Raw genomic sequence first — 17516 nt, 5'->3', positions numbered from 1 at the left:
TACCTTAAAAAAAATGTAGCCAGGTGTGATGGCACACACCCAACCTTTAACACTAGCACTCGGGGCACAGGCAGGCAGAACGCTGAGTTTGAGGCCAACCTGGTTTACAAAGCTTCCGGACAGCCAGGTCTGTTACACAGAAAAACCTTGTCCCATGAAAACCAAACCAAGCCAGCACAAACCTTGAAGTGTGCACCAGGATGAACTCATATTTAGAGATCTACCCACCTCTAAGTGCTGGGATTAAGGGCGTGCACCCTAAACCTTGCCAATTCTGGTTCTTTTAGGTTGCTCATATTGTGCGGCCTGCATATGGGTTGTCCATGGTGCCACGGCACGCGCGCGTGAAAGACAACTGTGCAGTCGGTTGTGTATTCCAGGGATCGCAATTTCAGGTTACAAGACCTGAGCTGTCTCGCTGGCCCCTGAATTCTGGTGCTCACCAAAGCATCTGGGTTTAGCTGTCTCCTTCATCCACAAGGGATTAAAGATACATATCGCAAGACTTTTGTTCGCGAGAAAAAGTTGCCTGCCGATAATCCCAGACTTGATAAATGGAGGCAGCAGGTTAGTTCTAGCTGGCTAGACGTGTTTATCTCACAGGGCCGGGTGGGAATCCGGCTATATATAGTTAAATAAGAACATCAAGAGAGCCACACGTTGCTTTTACCAATGCCATCCACGGCCGAGCGAACCGGAGCTTTCCGGGTGTTCGCTGCTTCCGCCGGATGCGCCCGTTTACGGAAGTGACGACCTAGGGCGGGTTGAGAGGCGTGCGCTTTCCCCCTCTCTCTCCTTTGCACGCGGTGGAGGAAACCGGTAGGCCTGTGCTGCTGGTGCTGAATAATGCCGGGAAAACTCCGTAGTGAGTCTAGGTTGGGATCAGTCGTGGCCGAGGAAGGCATGGAGACGTTGCCAAGCGAGAAGGTGAGATTCGGGACTGCGGCCGGGCCGGGAGCGCGTGGCCCCTTGCTCCGCGGGCCGCTTTGACACGCCGGGCCGGCTGGCGCGTTCAAGGCCACGCGTTCCTGGCCGGGCTTGAGAGTGCGGAAGGGATTCCAGATCGCGTCACAGTGAGGACTGGAGTCGCAGACAGCATGGCCTGAAGCTTGGGCACACGCGCGTCATCTGCAGTGACACGCACACACACGGTACCCTCTTTAAGAAGGAAAAAAAAGCTCAGATAATGAGGTGATGCGGTTTTTAGTATTTATCGCTCAGATCTGCGTGGAATTGGAGTTGGGCAATTGAAGACCTCTTACAGAGGGAATCTGTGAGCAAGGTTAAATCGCCTTCGCTCCTATTAAATTCCTTGAATGAGAAGATTAAAGGTGACAGACAGTCTCTAATGATCAAAGTGGAAGGGAACGACGGTTGTTCCAGAACACCTGTGTTGTACGACTTAAATCACGTTTTGCAGTCTCGGGTGGTTTTTAGGTATGAGTCTTTTAAAGAAACAGTAATATAATTGGATAAGGTGTAAACCGCATGGGGCAAAGCTTTCCCGGTTTGCACCCGCGTGTTCAGCTGTGAGATGCTTAAGTCAAGAGGGAGGGGCCTGACTACTCGTTTAGGTTCCAAACTCAACTTCCTGGCTGTTTTTCACATAGGTAACAGGTGTTTAAGGTGCGGGATGATTATCCATAATTATTATTTTTAAGATTTTTTTTTTGTGGTATCAGGCCATTCACATGTTGGCAGGTGCTGTATTACTGACTGGGTTTGCTTGCTCCTGCGTGTGTGGAAACCAGTGGTCAACGCTGGGTGGGTGTCTTTAACAGTTCCCACTTTACTACCGGGGACCAAGTTTCTCTCTGAACCTGGACTCCTCCAATTCACCTAGGCTGGCTAGCTCCCAACTCCAGCCCCACCAGCTGGGGTGACAGGCCCCTACACCCACCTTGTTTCCAGTTCAAGTTCTCATTCTTGCACTGTAGGCATTTTGCCCCTGAACCATTTCCCAGGTTCTGGGTCACTTTTTGCAATGAGTCTTGGGGATACCTTAAAAATCTCTTGGGAAAACTCAAGTTTTATAATGATTGGCCAGAATGAACTGAAGAATCACTGAGGAGTTATTTTACCCCCCCCCATGTTAATATGACTATTATATAAATACATCTCTCCACTGAGCTAAGAAATTATTTTAAAACATGCTGTGTGGGTTTTTAACTATTTTTCTTTTTTGACTTTTTAAAATTATAATATTATTAAGCCAAGCATAGTGGTGCCCACGTTTAATGCTAGCATTTGGGAAGCAGAAACAAGCAGATCTCTGTGAGTTCAAGGCGCCTGGTTTAGAGTGAGTCCAGGACGGCCAGTTTTATATAGTAAGACCTTGTCTCTAAAAATTATTATTACATAATTTGCCTTTCCCTAACCCCTACCCATGTAACCCCAACCTTGCTCTCTTTAAAATTCATGATATCCTTTTGAATTGTTCACACTCCAAATTGCTTGCACACACATGATCCCACACATACACATTCCTAAATACATCCTGCTGAGTTCACATGTTACTTGTATGTGTATAATTTCAGAGCAGATTTTTTTTTTTAACTCATACAATGTTAAAATGCCTAAAGCTGTGTTCTTTATAAATAGTCCTGAAATAACCCAGAATTGGTTAATTTTACACAGGTATAGTGGGTTTGTTCAGTGCTGTGTCTTTATTAATATTTTAGAAAACTAGAAAAGAGAGGACAAAATCTAAGACTGAAGAAGCAGCAAAAGGAATGGAAGAAACTGTTTCCTCCAAAGCTAAATCGGTTAAAAAGAAAGGGCATTTTGAAGATGATGTGGGTCCCCCCAAGTCTAAGAAGACCAAAAAGCAAGAGGAGGCACCTCAAGAAGACATTGCTTCTAAAAGCAAAACCTCCAAGAAGAAAAAGGAGCCCCTTGAGAAGAAAGTGGCCCCTGCTAAAACCAAAGAAATAAAAATTGAGGAGCTTTCTGAGGAAGATGCAGATGTTCCTAAGTCCAAGAAGACGAAGAAAGAGAAGGAAGCAAATGGAGATGTTGGAGAGAAAAGCCCCAAGCTCAAGAATGGATTCTCTCATTCTGAGTCGAATTCCACTGCCAAAGAAGCTACTGGTGAAGAAAGTAGTAGTGAGGCAGAGAAGGTAAGGCTAAGCTTCCCTTTTGGGGTGTGTGGGTGTGTGTCTGTGTAGGAGCTCATTCTCTCCCTCCACTATGTGGGTCCTGGGGATTGAACTTGGCGACTTGGTGATGAATGAGCATCTTAGCCACTGCTGTCTCACCAGCTGGCAAAGTTGTACTAGAGTAGGTAGATGGTATTCCATTGCTTCAGGAGAATAGGTTATTGCTACACATAATTGGAAACATTTTAAAATTGTTTGGGTAGAGGTTGAACCCAGGGCATTGAGCACACATGTTATTTTAATAGTAGATGGAAATTTGATTTGTCAGCACCTCATTGAGTTGTATAAAGCTGTGGGGTGGAACTTTGCACCAGAGAGATAATTCCCGCCTCCTCTGACACTGTTTCTCTGTGTAGCCCTGGCTTTCCTGGAACTCACTCTGTAGACAGGCTGGCTTTAAACACTGAGATCTGTCTTCTGAGTGCTAGGTTTAAAGGTGTGTGCCACCACCAATTGTTTTTGTTTTGTTTTGTTTTTTTTAATGATGAGGACTTATAGAATTCACAGAGATCTGCCTGCTTCTGCCTCTCAAATTCTAAGAATAAAGGCACACACCCATCCTCTTTATCTTTATTAGACGTTGAGGCAGGTTGAGACAGGGTCTTGCTGTATATAGTCCAATCCTGGCCTTGAACTCATTGTATAGCGCACAGAGAAAACACAAAAAAAGTGTTTCTCTGGAGGTGAGGGAAACTTCCAGGAATTGTTTCACCACCATAGTGTTTAAGGATTCAACTCCGTTGTCATTCTAGGCTAAGACAGCAAGCACTGCCCCCTTCCAAGTCATCTTACTAGCCCTTCTTTGATTGGTTTTTTAGACTGGTGTGTTTGGAAGAGCTTGTTTGTCTTTTTTAAAGGGCACTGGGTTTTTGTGGTGGACTGGAGCACTTACCATGGTGTGTGTGTGGAATTTGGACAACTTATGGAGTTGGTTCTCTGTCTACCCTGTGGGTTCTGCTGATAAAACTCTCTTCCTTGGGCTTTGGCAGCCTTTCCCACATAGTTGGATAAGAATGGGCTGTCTCTTGACAGATGGCATCCTGCATTCATGTGCATGGGACTTAATGATTTCTGTGGTCTTTCTCTTTGATAGGAAATACCGGTGGAACAGAAAGAAGGAGCTTTCTCTAACTTTCCCATATCTGAAGAGACTGTCAAGCTTCTCAGAGGTGAGGTTCCCTTTTGTCAGAATTTGAATTCACTCTCTCCTTTGTCGTGAATTGGGGGGGGGGAATCAGTTCTTACTGTGCCACAGTGGAGTAGACTTAGGCATTACCAATAGGACTGTGCTGTTTTGGTTCGGTTATTAAGATATAATCAACATCCAGAAATTCGATGGCTGACAACAAGTTTCTGTCATCTGTCTTTTCCCACCTGAGGTTAATGTTACCAGGGTGTCTTGAGGCCTTGGGTCTGTCTCTGAACCAGCTGAGACGTTGGAGATGCTTCACTCTCACAGCTCGGTATAGAATGTAGAACCTCAATCTTTCAGGTTCAGATGAGCTGGTGGATGAGATTTGATCACAAGTAAAAGATCATTAATACTTTTCAGTACCTGGGTTCTTCTCAGAATGTATTTGTACCTAACTTGTAGAAGCTGGGGAAAAGTGGAGTTCCCTACTTCTTTCTGTAGGACCAGACGTATGGATGCGTTTAAGTTGGTATTAGTATTTCAACAAAACCTCAAAGTTTGCTTACTAACACTGAAAATAAAACAAAAAAAATCAATGGCCAGTAACATGATTGATTCATTCACAGCTCGTGGAGTAAACTTCCTGTTTCCTATACAAGCCAAGACATTCCACCATGTGTACAGTGGGAAAGACTTAATTGCCCAGGCACGGACAGGAACTGGGAAAACATTCTCCTTTGCCATCCCTCTGATTGAGAAGCTTCAGGCTGGGCTACAAGACAGGAAGAGAGGCCGTGCCCCCCAGGTAACAATCTTTAGTTCATCCCAGGTCACAGGTCAGCTCCCAGAAGCACAAGTGGGGATTTGCATATGTTACTTAGTATTGGGTTCCTTCAAGGTCCTTGTGATCACCGAATTCATCTGAACATAGGTTGGGGTGATTCTTTTGGATTCTGGCCATCAACTCTGTATGTGTAATCGGTCCTGTGTTTGTGTCCATTCATACTTACTGTACATGCACATTCCCTTTAAATGTTGGATGAGCTTGGGACTCAAAGACTTGATCCTGGGTTTTAGTTATTTATTCAAGACATGGTCTCTATGTAGACTGGGCTGGCCTCCAGCTCATGGACATCCACCTGCCTCTGCCTCTTGGTTGCTGGGGTTATAAAGGCATGTAATACCATGACTGGTTTCTGGGTTATTGTTTTTCTATTATCAATAATGAAATCAGTGAGTGATAGAAGAACCCATCTACAAGTGTTGGCCTTGCCGGTTGACAGGTTGTAGTTTAAGTCTGGGCTTGGCCTCCATCTTCAATATCTGCCTCAAAAGTTGCTGAGAATTAAATCAGACTAATGAATAGAAAGTATTTTTCAGTGCATAAGGCACCTGGGAAAACTGGGACATCAGCTAATGTTAGTATAGCTCCGCCACGCTATTTTCCTGAAACTGCAGCTCTCCTCTGGAACAGCACACTTTTGGACACCTGCTTCTAATTGGCTTGGTCACGGTCTCTTAGAATATTGCCTGGCAACTGTCTTGTCCTGTCCATGTAGCATGTGGTATTTATTGCAAAGCACATGATAAATATTTTGAGTATGTATCAAAATGAGTAGAATGGGGGTCTGGAGAGATTGCCCAACAGATAAAAGCTCTGGCTGCTTTTCCACAGGCCCCAGGTAGGTTCAGTTCTCTGCTCCCACCTGGTGACTCACATCCTTTAAACTCCAGTTCCAGGGGAACAACTGTCCTCTCCTGGCTTTTGTGGGCACTGCATATATGTGGTGCACAGAAAATAAAAATAAGAAAACCTTTAAAAAAAGATAAGTGGGATGAGTTGATCAGTGTGGTGGATTCTGGAGTGGCTGAGGAACAAATTGCACAACACTTGAAATTCTTTGTTTCTTCTCTTTCAGGTACTAGTTCTTGCACCTACAAGAGAATTAGCAAATCAAGTGAGCAAAGACTTTAGTGACATCACAAAAAAGCTGTCAGTGGCTTGTTTTTATGGTGGAACACCCTATGGTGGTCAAAGTAAGTACATTCAAAAGTCAAGCAGTGTGTCAGCCATTGTCCTGAATGCCTCTTCAGCTCTAAGTCTGTTTTTATCTCATTTGGGGTGTGTCTTTCTTGGCTGTTGTTGAAAGGTGGCCAAGAGCAGGGTCCTGGGTGATTTCAAGGTAAGTCACTCTCAGGGTGTTGAGTATTTCCCAAAGACTGCAACAGGACAGAACCCAATGTGCCAGCGTTGCCTCTTTTACATGTATGTTTCCTGCTGCTGCAGGTGGAGTGTTTGTTTTTTGGTTTTTTTGTTTTTTGTTTGTTTGTTTTTCTTTCTTCTTCTAATTGGGGACAGGGTTACTCTGTATAGCTTTGGAACCTGTCCTGGAACTCTCTCTAGACCAGGCTGGCCTCCAACTCACAGAGATCCGCCTGCCTCTGCTTTCTGAGTGCTGGGACTAAAGGCATGCGCCACCAACGCCCGGTGCAAGTGGATTTTTTTACAGGCATCATGATGTTCCTGCAGTCCCCTTTTCCTGTCCCATTGCTTTCTACTCAGGACCTTGCTCTCTTTGAAAGGAGGGCCAAGCATTGGCACACAGCGAGTATGGTTTCCATCCTCAGTGGCTTTGGAAGGCCTGACTTTGATTGAATCTTGACTGATCCCATAGTAATTTGGTGTCCAAGTTGCTTAATTTTTCTATTTTTGAAGGTTGCATTAGATAATGTAAGGTGCCCAGTGAGTGGAGCCCCGTCTTCCCAGTGTTTCTATACCTTAGTAAAGTGTTTGCCTTTCTCTGTTGTCTCAATGTCTTACACCTAGTTACTCTACAGAAGGTTCTTATTTCTTAGCCTCACATAGTGAGTGACACACTTGAGAAGTTAAGGGAGAAGACTGAGTTCAAGAGCATTCTGAACTACATATTAATAACCTCCCAACTCCCCAAAGTTTGTATTTGTCTAAGATTGTCACTTGCTATTTGGAAAATTTTGACATTTTCTGCCACTCAAACAGAAAGTCGTTTATTGTGCTACTGTTTCCTAGTGAATCATTTTTCTATTGTTAGTATGCTGCTGACCTCACATCCTACTGGAGTGAACTCACCTTCAGGATTGATACTGTCATTACTTACAGCATGTTACTTTAATAGCTGTCTGGTAAAGAGTTTAGAATGAAAATGTATTTAAATGGATACTTGGTGTTGATAAAAGGAATTTTAAAACAAGGCAGTTCTTTTTACTGGATTTTTTTTTTTTTATATATATATATATATAGTTGAGCGCATACGGAGTGGGATTGATATCCTGGTTGGGACCCCAGGTCGTATTAAAGACCACCTGCAGAATGGCAAGCTAGATCTCACCAAACTTAAACATGTTGTCCTGGATGAAGTTGACCAGATGTTGGATATGGGTTTTGCTGATCAAGTGGAAGAAATTTTATGTGTGGCATACAAGAAAGGTAAGCCCCAATTTAAAGGACCTAAGGTAGGATTGTGGTGAAATTGTCTTCCAGGAGATAAGAGTACTTGCTCAAGGAAATTTAGATTTTTAAAAACATTATTACTACTTAATTTTGTTTTTCAAGGGTTTGTGTGTGTAGCCCTCATTTTGGAACTTGATTTGTGGACCAGACTGGTATTGAACTCACTGAGATTTTCGTGCCTCTGCCTCCTGAGTGCTGAAACCATCTTTTGGCAAAGACTTGACATTTTTTAAGCGATCGTTTGTTCTATAATTGGTGAAAGCATGGAGGAGAAATTTTTTCCTTTTCTGCCAGCTCAATACTCTGCTTCAATGCTTTCAGTGTATTCCTGATGTGTGTGTGTGTGTGTGTGTGTGTACTAATTATAAATCAGCTGTTAGATATTCGAACCTTGTCAAGCAACTGGGCATGATTTATTTTTCCATCTTCCACTTTTCACCTTTATTCATATAGAGGATTCTGCTTACAGAGGCTTTAAGCAGCTGGGGTTCTGCAATACTTGGAATTGGTTCTGTGACATAGGTCTCTGTCCATAAGTAGATCTACTGATCCAGTTGTAAAGGGCACTGAACTGCTTCTACCAGCTTGTACCCTTTGGGGCTCCTGAGAACAATACCATAGTGTTCCTATGACCAGATACACTGATACATTGCCTTTGTCCATTGGGGTTGCTGAGGATTGAGCTGAAGGCTTTGTCAATGCATTGTGCCCCAGTCTTGGATTCTGGATTCTTTTTAAGATTTACTTATGTATATATTGTTCTGCCTGCATGTTACAAGTGGGTACCAGATCTCATTACAGATGGTTGTGAGCCACCATGTGGTTGCTGGGAATTCAACTCAGGAACTTTGGAAGAGCAGCCAGTGGGTTAACCTCTGAGTCATGTCTCCAGCCTCTGATTCTGGATTCTTAAAATACTAAGCTGTTGTGGGTTTTGTCCCAGGTTATTTAATTAGAGGTCCATGCTGCTGGGTAACTGGACTCCAAGGATTGCTTGTCCAGTCGGTGGGCCTCCTTCATGAAACAGGGAGTGTAAGGGAGGGAAGGCAAAGGATAAAAAACGGAATAGATTGATTTCACATACTTTGAACATTTAGGTGTTCTTTACAATGACAAATTATTTCAGTCTTTGTCTTTATTTTTGTATCTTTGATGCATGGCTGGCCACCAGTGGTCAGTGGTAATCAAGGTGTACTCTGGAGATGCCAGGTAAAGTGGAGAACTATGCAGGCTTGTTTGGATTATTCACACTGACTTCTTTTTCCCCCCCAAGATTCTGAAGACAACCCCCAAACATTGCTTTTCTCTGCAACTTGCCCTCATTGGGTGTTTAATGTTGCTAAGAAATACATGAAATCTACATACGAACAGGTGGACCTGATTGGTAAAAAGACTCAGAAAGCAGCCATAACTGTGGAGGTAAATGATTCATTTAGTTGCCGGAATTAGTATTAAAGCCTTTTGTTTCCTGTCTGATATTTATAAGACTAGCAAATACAAGCTCTTTTTCTAGATAAATACTGAGTCTTTATGAAGAGCCAAGTAAAATACATTTTTCTCTTTTATGTATGGTGTCTGCTTTCTGGATTTCACCATCTAGTACTGATTTCAGAGTTAACTTGGAACCTTGTGTTTGAATTAGATAAAAATGATTACATTTATAATTTAGCTTCTAGAGGGCAGCAGAGCAATTGCTGCATCTTTAATCTGTTCCATTTTAGGCTCCGGTACCTAGATGAATTCATTTCATCCAAGAGCAGACCTGTATGGGTGTTTAAAGTGAAGGGGCATAGTGCACACAGGCCCTTCTTGTCAGTTACTTGGTTTCCTGCAGATTACATTAGAGCATAAAAAATCCAGATGCTCTTTGGAAAAAAGGCGAGAGGCCTGGGGATAGACCATGTTGATCTTTACTTTGGTTTATTTAGCTTCCTTCTTTCCCTCTAAGCAGTGGTGGCAGCAGACAGCCCCGTAAGGCCTGCATTTACTTCCGTTCCACGGCATTAGACTTAAGCATTGAGAAGGGACCTGTGAGGTCCCAGCCAGGCTTTACTAAATGCTGTTTCTTCTCTTCAAAGCACTTGGCGATTAAGTGTCACTGGAGTGAGAGGGCAGCGGTGATTGGGGATGTAATCAGAGTGTACAGTGGCCATCAAGGGCGCACTATCATCTTTTGTGAAACCAAGAGAGAAGCCCAGGAACTGTCACAGAATACATGCATAAAACAGGTTGGTTCTTCTCATGCCCCAAAGGCTGAGTCATCAGTAAGTCTTCACCTTGGACTTGCTTTCATTCTGTTTTTCAGTCACCCTAATGGTCGTGGTGTATGAAGTCAGTCAGTCCTGGTTCACATGTAAATCTACACTTACATACATCACTTATAGTTAGTTACTCTTGGGTGGTCTCTCAGCCTTGGAGAGTATAGTTATAAACAGTTGACATCAGACTGAGGGCTGCAGACAATTTGCAGATTTTTTCATGTAAGAAGGCATCAATCATTGGTTTTTAATTTTGTAATGCTTCCAGAAGGAGAATCTCCAGACTTAGGCCTTTGGCCTCTTGGAGGGTGCTGTGTTGGGTTTGTATTCTTAGGTCAGTTTATTTCTTTGACAGGATGCCCAGTCGTTACATGGCGACATTCCGCAGAAGCAAAGGGAAATCACCCTGAAAGGTTTCCGAAATGGCAGTTTCGGAGTTTTGGTTGCAACCAATGTTGCTGCGCGTGGGTTAGATATCCCTGAGGTTGACTTGGTTGTTCAAAGCTGTCCACCAAAGGTAAGGTTTTTTTTTTTTGTTTGTTTGTTTGTTTGTTTCCCTAAGCAAGAATTAAACATTACTCCTTTTGTTTCTTTCATTGCCTTGACTTTTATGTGGTTTTCAGTAGATTGCCAGTCTTGGTGACATACAACTTTTATTCCAGCATTCTGTTTGATAGTTTGAGTTCTATATAGAGAATTTGCTACCTTGCTTGACTTTATTTAATTTTGTAGTTTTTTGTTATATACTTTAGATCTTCAAGGCTTCCAGAAGAATATGATAACCTGTTGGTAACTTATTTTTATATAGTGTCTTATAGTGATATGACTTAGGGAATTTGTTTAGATGTCTGCCCTATCTCTCCTTCCCATTTCTATTTTCCACCTTCCACCTCAATATTCCCCCCACCTCCATAGCCTCCCCACTCCTTTCAGTAAAGAAGTTGGTCTCTGCATATCAGAAAGAATATTCAGGTTTGTCTTCCAAGTTGGTTCTTTCCATTTTCCTGAAAATTTTATCATTGGGTTTTTTTTTTTTTTTTTTTTTTTTTTTTGTGATGTAGTAAAACTCATTGTGCCTATACACATTTCCCTTATCCATTAGTCTGTTGTAAATAGTAAAAGTCTAACTTATTAGCAAATTTTTAAAAATATTTGCGTGTACGGAGTTAAATAAACTGTAATATTAAATTTTAATACTTCAATTGCAGCCACTTGAAGCTTAGAAATACACATATCCTTGGAAATTTTGTACACAGGCTAGGGAGCACTGTTTGAGAGGTTGAAGCTTGTAGTTTCATTCATTGTCCTGCACTTGATTTCCATAGGATGTGGAGTCCTACATTCACCGTTCGGGGCGGACCGGCAGAGCTGGAAGGACAGGGGTTTGCATCTGCTTTTATCAGCACAAGGAAGAATACCAGTTAGCGCAAGTGGAGCAGAAAGCGGTAATGTGATTTCTAACTTGCGTTCACACACATTACGTTCTGAAGGCAAGGCTAGTCTTTAGGACCTTGAAGGCGTCTTAGATACGGGTTTTCTTTGGAATTCCATGGTAGAAGGCTGTTATATAACTTGCGTTTGAAAAATAATGATACATAATATTATACTTGAAATACATAGATAGTAGTGTGAAAATGACCAGAAATACTTGAGGTTAGAGTGTGGAGAAGGGATGTTGGGAGAGACCATTAAAAGGATAGAGGGAACTGGGCTGTGGTAAATGGACCTACAACACTGGAGGTGCTGAAGCAGGGGGATCACCATGAGTTTGAGACCTTGTCTTTAAAGGATGAGGAGAGTTTAAATTGCCTTACAGAATTGGTTATATTTATAGATGATTCCTCCTGAGAAAAGCATAGCTGCTCCCCTTGCGTTGAGTGGATTTCACTTAACTGCCTGCTACACAAAAGAGAGGAGCGAGAGTCCATTGCCTACATTGGGGAAGTGGTATCCATGATGAGAGATGGGGAGATAGCTGTGGAATCAATTCCATCCTCAAACCCATAACCTGAGGCTAAGGATGGTAAAAGCATCAGTCTCACATTGAGGGCCAGCCTATAACATAATTGTTAAGGTCCTGGGAAACAGATAGGCACAGAGTAAAGTGGTTTATTACCAGATTTAAGAAATAAGTTACTTGAGTTAAACAGATGGCTCAGAGGTAAGCACACTGGGTGTGCTTACCAGAGATCCTGAGTTCAACTACCAGCAACTACATAGTGGCTCACAACCATCTATAATAGGATCTGGTGCCCTCTTCTCACATTGAAGCAAAACACTGTATATATAATTAATAAATAAATCTGAGAAAAAGGAAAACTATTTTAAAAAGAAATGTTAATCTCAGAAGTAATAACCTTTGTGCATGAGTTTGTGGTTTGTTTTCTTATAGGGAATTAAATTTAAACGGATAGGTGTTCCATCTGCAACAGAAATTATAAAAGCCTCCAGCAAAGACGCCATCAGGTACGTTCTCTGCCATCACCAAGGTCTGTTTCCATGCTGCTGCTTTTCTGTATTCCTTATAAAGAGTTAATGCAACCATTGGATTTTCACCAAACAGCCAACTTGATAGAAAGAATATCCATGTTTCTTGTCATCCCTGCCCTGTTTCTCAAGGGAAGCCAACTATCAATAGTTAGGTATGTGTTGGGACATTTTAAGGATGTTTCCCACTTTGTGCCTGGTTGAATGGGATCACAGATGACGTTTCAAGTCTTCATTTACTACTCCCATGTGGTAGAATGAAAACTGATAGAAGCAAGGATTGATTGATCAAATGTATCTCATGATGGTTTTATTGGTAGTGGCATTGCTATGTAGAATTATCCTGTAGACAGAGGGGCTTTCAGTTGATTAGAATTCCTTGCTGTGGTCCCTTTACATTATAATCTGGGGGTGAGTTGGGATAACATCGTGTGAGCTGAAATCTATTTTATACATACTTGTGCTGAGCTCAGAGTGCAACATGGTACTGCTGTGGGTGTGTGACGTGATTGTGTTATAACAGACAGAAAAGGGACAGGGCACCAGAGTGAACAATTTGCACTTAAGTTGGAATGATGAGCAGTTGTCTTAGTGCAGCCCCAAGCTAGGTCTGGATGACTCAGAGCTCAGGAAATGATTAGTGTGTAGGTGGAGAGGAGCCTAAAAGCACCTTCCAGGAGCCTTTGGTGACTTGAGACTTTCCCTTAACGGGCTAGGTCTTGCCTGAAGAGTGATGGCCAGGAGTGAAGAAGATGAAGTGTTCCTTGAGCATATCTGATAGGGTTATCTGGGAACCATAGCAGAGTGGTTCTATAGTCAGTCGTCCCTGCAGTTGACCTGAGACTTTAGGGTGTTGGCTTCTACTGAACACACAGCTTGAATGAGTAGTGAGTATTCAGGGAGTCCATGAGCAATGACAGTTCTGGCAGGTGGTGTGATGAGAGCTTGGGAGCCTTCCCCAAACCACATTTTCAAGCTGAGTTTTTTCAGAGCATGTTTTCCTTTACGTGCCTAAGATGGGGTATCATGGGATGCTAACTAGTTCGGGAAATACAGGTTGGTGACCAGGAAGAAAAGACGGGTCCTAGAAGTTCATGAGACATGTTCTTTAGTGGTGGCTGCCAGTCCAGCTCACTCTGCATAGCATGCAGATACGCTGCTTTGTTACTGTCAACACCACAGCCATCCTCCAGCAAATAATGTCTCAGAAAACTGCTTTAAACCTGACAGAGAGCGTTTATTAAAATTTCAGAATATAAGTGGCTATCATTTAGTTCTAAAAGTAGCACAGAAGTTGATCACTGTTTGCTGTCCGCGTGGGGCCTGGGCATGGTGATACACACCTGGAATTCAAGGCTTCCTGCTCTGAAAAGCAAGTTCCAGGCACATGCAGAAACACCCTGTCCCAAAGAGCACAATAAAAGCAAACAAACAAATGTGCTGTGGAACTTCATTATATCTTTCATACCGAGACAGAGTCTTCTGTTCCAAGAAAGCCTGGGACTTGTTCAAAGGAGGTGACCTAGAACTTCAGATCCCCTTATCTCTACATGCTAAGTGGCAGCACCCACATAAAGTGGAAGTGGAATTAAACCTGGGACTTGTCTTCGTGCCAGTCCAATAACTACACCCCTAGTTGTGCTGATGCCTTTTTTTGTTTGTTTGGGTTTTTTGTGTGTGTGTGTGTTTTTCTTTTTTTTGTTGTTGTTTTTGTTTTTTGAGACAGGGTTTCTCTATAGTTTTGGAGCCTGTCCTGGAACTCGCTTTGTAGACCAGGTTGCCCTCGAACACAAAGAGATCTGCCTGCCTCTGCCTCCCGAGTGCTAGAATTAAAGGCGTGCGCCACCAACATCTGGCCCTGATGCCCATTTTAAAGCTCATTTATTTTCAGTTACTGTAGTGTTCCTTGTCTTAATTATTCTCTTAATGGGTTCATTCTCAAACCACAGGCTTTTGGATACTGTGCCTCCTACTGCCATTGGTCATTTCAAGCAATCTGCTGAGAAGCTAATTGAGGAGAAGGGAGCTGTAGAGGCACTGGCAGCCGCACTCGCCCACATTTCGGGGGCCACATCAGTCGACCAGCGCTCCTTGATCAACTCACAAGCGGTAAAGTATTGGTACTTTATAAAATGGCATAAGCAAAACTGAAAGAATTTATTTGAACTCTGTAATTGTCTTCTCTGGGAGGTAGGAAGGCACTATCTGTGTCCTTATTAAAAACATACTCAGTAGGGACAAAAATATTAGTGTTTCCCAGGGGTGGATCGAGAGGAGGAACTGCACTGAGTGCTCATGGCTTGAAGGGCCAGTGATACACAGCAGGCAAATGACCTGCCACCAAGTCTCAGCAACCACAACATTAACATAATAGAAGGAGAGAACAGATTTCTGCACCTGGTCCCTGGTCTCAACACGTTGAAGTGTAGAGTGCTTTAGCTAGTCTCCTCCAGTGAAGACATTCTAGGAAACTAACGACGAGGTGCTGAATCAGTGCTCCCCACTGACTTCCTAAGATGGCCTCTGTGTAGCTGGGTGGTATGCTGTCAGCAGAACTATCCTAGGAATACTTCCCTCCTCAGAACAAACGTTTATGCTGCTAACTGGTTTTGAAGAATTAACTTTTATGTTCCTTTCTCCCCTAAGGGCTTTGTGACCATGATTCTGCGGTGCTCGATTGAAATGCACAACATTAGTTATGCTTGGAAAGAACTTAAGGAGCAGCTGGGCGAAGGCATTGATGCGAAAGTGAGGGGAATGGTCTTCCTCAAAGGAAAATTGGTGAGTGCGTGGCCTCCGTGACCTGAGCTTAGTTTGGTGGTTAGCATGTTAAACCGGGATGTTTGTCCCCTCCCATGGCGCTGTCTTCTACCTAAACTGCTGAGCAGATATCACTTTACTTTTATGGGAAAGTGAGAATAAAGGGGTAGATAAGTATTATTGGAGAAATAGTTTTGACTGTGGGATCCCTTACGTGGAAACCCAGAGCCCCCAGTGTTAGGTGAGGATGCTTATGAGGTAGGATTTGCATGATCAGAGAAGCCATGAGCCTAAGCTGTTGGTAAACTTGTTCTACTTACCAGCTCCATGTCGCCACCGCTCACACCCTTTACTGTAAGGATACCACACGCCCTGTGCCTTATTCCCCATGGGGGCTGACCATGGTTGCTGACTCTGCCTTCACCTCCACAGTGCTCATTTAAACTTAGCTTTGACTCTTGTGTGTAGCTTCCCAGGTTCTGCACATAATTACATGAGTCCTGACCTGAATGATGAGAGTTCTTAATGTTCACCCTGGGGAATTTTCCGTTCCTCTGATTGCTTACAATGAAGGCTTCAGTCCCTGTGTCCTACTCAAGGGTAAAACCTCTCTAGATACCTGAGTGTCCCAGTGTTCCTGGAGTTCCCCATGTGTGGAGAAGCCCACGAAGGAATTTCTAGGCCTTTAAGCGCCTGCCTGATACCTGTACTGTGGCTGGGTAATTTGGGGTGGGGAGGACTGCAGCTCAAACTGCATTACAGGAATAGTTTGGTACTGTGCTGTTGGTGGCTTCTCCAGCTGATATGGAAAGTGCTCATCAAAGACCTTACAGCTTAAATTATATACCATTTCTCACAGAAAAGTGAAAAACTAGAAATCAGCAATATAATTTTCTGCTTTTCATTGTGTCTTCCTGAATATGGGTTAGCACAGTATAATAGCCAAGGGTACCTGCTCAGGCGCTGGTCCATTTTGGAGCATTTCTTCACCTCCTGCTGCTGTCCTCAGGAAAATAAGTTAGCCCTGCTTCATACAGCTTCAGTGCCTGCTGTTTTCTTTGTGGATTTCTTTGTATTTAGCAGTATCTGGTATTAGTTGGATTAATTCTTCCTGCTTTGATTTCTAGGGAGTGTGTTTTGATGTCCGAACTGAAGCAGTCACAGAAATACAGGTATTTTTTTGTTTGTTTGTTTTAGTGTTGGTAGACCCAAATCATACAGTATTCATTCTAAAAGCAGAGTGACAGCAGTGTGAGCCACAGAGAACAGTCTTGCTGTTTTGTTGTGGCCTTGCTGCTGGCCTGCCTTGCTCCTCCCTGTACTTGTACCAGTGTCTGGCCCGCTGCTCTGCTGAATGCCTTTCTGTGCACTTGTTGTTGCTATGTGTCCCTCAGACAGCTGCAGTGACTGCAGAGTGAGAGCCACCTTTCCAGAAGACCTGTCCACACACTGGCCCAACCACCTTGGGGCCTTATATTTGGCACTAGCAGCTTTTTTCCCCCACATGGGAAGGAAGTTTTATTGGGAAGAGAGTGGGGGGAGAGAGACAGAAAACAGAGGTCTGCCTCCTCAGGGAGATGTCGGGAAAGAGCCACTAGCAGCTTTTTAAGCACCTGTTTCCAACTTGTTCCTTGGAGACATGACAAAAAAGTTTTTCTTGTGGCTTTACCCAATTTAATAAAACCATGGAATAAACCTTCTACCCACAGGAAAAGTGGCATGATTCAAGACGCTGGCAGCTCTCTGTAGCCACGGAGCAGCCGGAGCTGGAAGGACCCCTAGAAGGCTATCGAGGCGGCAGGGGTCAGCGGGATGGCAGCCGCGGTGCCTTCAGAGGACAGCGGGGTGGAAGCAGGAACTTCAGGGGACAGGGGCAGCGAGGAGGAAACAGAAACTTCAGAGGTGGCAACAAAGGCCAGAAGCGGAGTTTTAGTAAAGCATTTGGTCAGTGAGTAGAGACTAGAAGGAATGGAGACACTGGAACCCAATGCCCTTCCCTCTGTCAGACCCCCAGTGCTTCCCTCCATTTTGATTATCTGTCCAGTCCTCATTCCTTACAGGAAGACAGGCTTTGGATCTAACCATCATCAGCTTTTCATTTTGAAAAGGGGTAGGAATTCATTGCAGCATTTTCCAACGTAGTAAAGTAAAGCTAACCACAGATCTGCCTGTCCTTGTTTGTTGACTTTGCAAGTTCATCTCTGTGTGTGTGCGTGTACTGTGGCCTAAAC

General features: G+C 43.4%; 1 protein-coding gene across 1 annotated transcript; it reads left to right on the top strand.

Moving 5' to 3' along the window:
* The first annotated feature begins 827 nt into the window (after positions 1-827).
* Positions 828-17448, top strand: Ddx21 (DExD-box helicase 21). Its single transcript, XM_051186797.1, has 15 exons — positions 828-927; positions 2682-3119; positions 4252-4327; positions 4917-5095; positions 6210-6327; positions 7571-7756; positions 9054-9199; positions 9859-10008; positions 10394-10555; positions 11364-11483; positions 12431-12504; positions 14475-14634; positions 15172-15306; positions 16413-16457; positions 16995-17448. Exons 1-15 carry the CDS (start codon positions 847-849, stop codon positions 17235-17237), a joined length of 2313 nt encoding a protein of 770 aa, XP_051042754.1. The 5' UTR covers positions 828-846; the 3' UTR covers positions 17238-17448.
* The last annotated feature ends 68 nt before the right edge of the window (positions 17449-17516 follow it).

The sequence above is a fragment of the Phodopus roborovskii genome, unplaced genomic scaffold (assembly GCF_943737965.1).
Source record: "Phodopus roborovskii unplaced genomic scaffold, PHOROB, whole genome shotgun sequence".
Taxonomy (NCBI): Eukaryota; Metazoa; Chordata; class Mammalia; order Rodentia; family Cricetidae; genus Phodopus; species Phodopus roborovskii.
Note: the sequence above shows the minus strand (reverse complement) of the source record. Positions and strands in the feature narration are given on the sequence as shown.

Bases quoted from the DNA above. Each gene is read 5' to 3' on its own strand.
- Ddx21 (XM_051186797.1), top strand. From the start codon at position 847: ATGCCGGGAAAACTCCGTAGTGAGTCTAGGTTGGGATCAGTCGTGGCC. The intron at 4,328-4,916 runs GTGAGGTTCCCT...ATTCATTCACAG, and splicing joins GACTGTCAAGCTTCTCAGAG to CTCGTGGAGTAAACTTCCTG. The intron at 12,505-14,474 runs GTACGTTCTCTG...CTCAAACCACAG, and splicing joins TCCAGCAAAGACGCCATCAG to GCTTTTGGATACTGTGCCTC.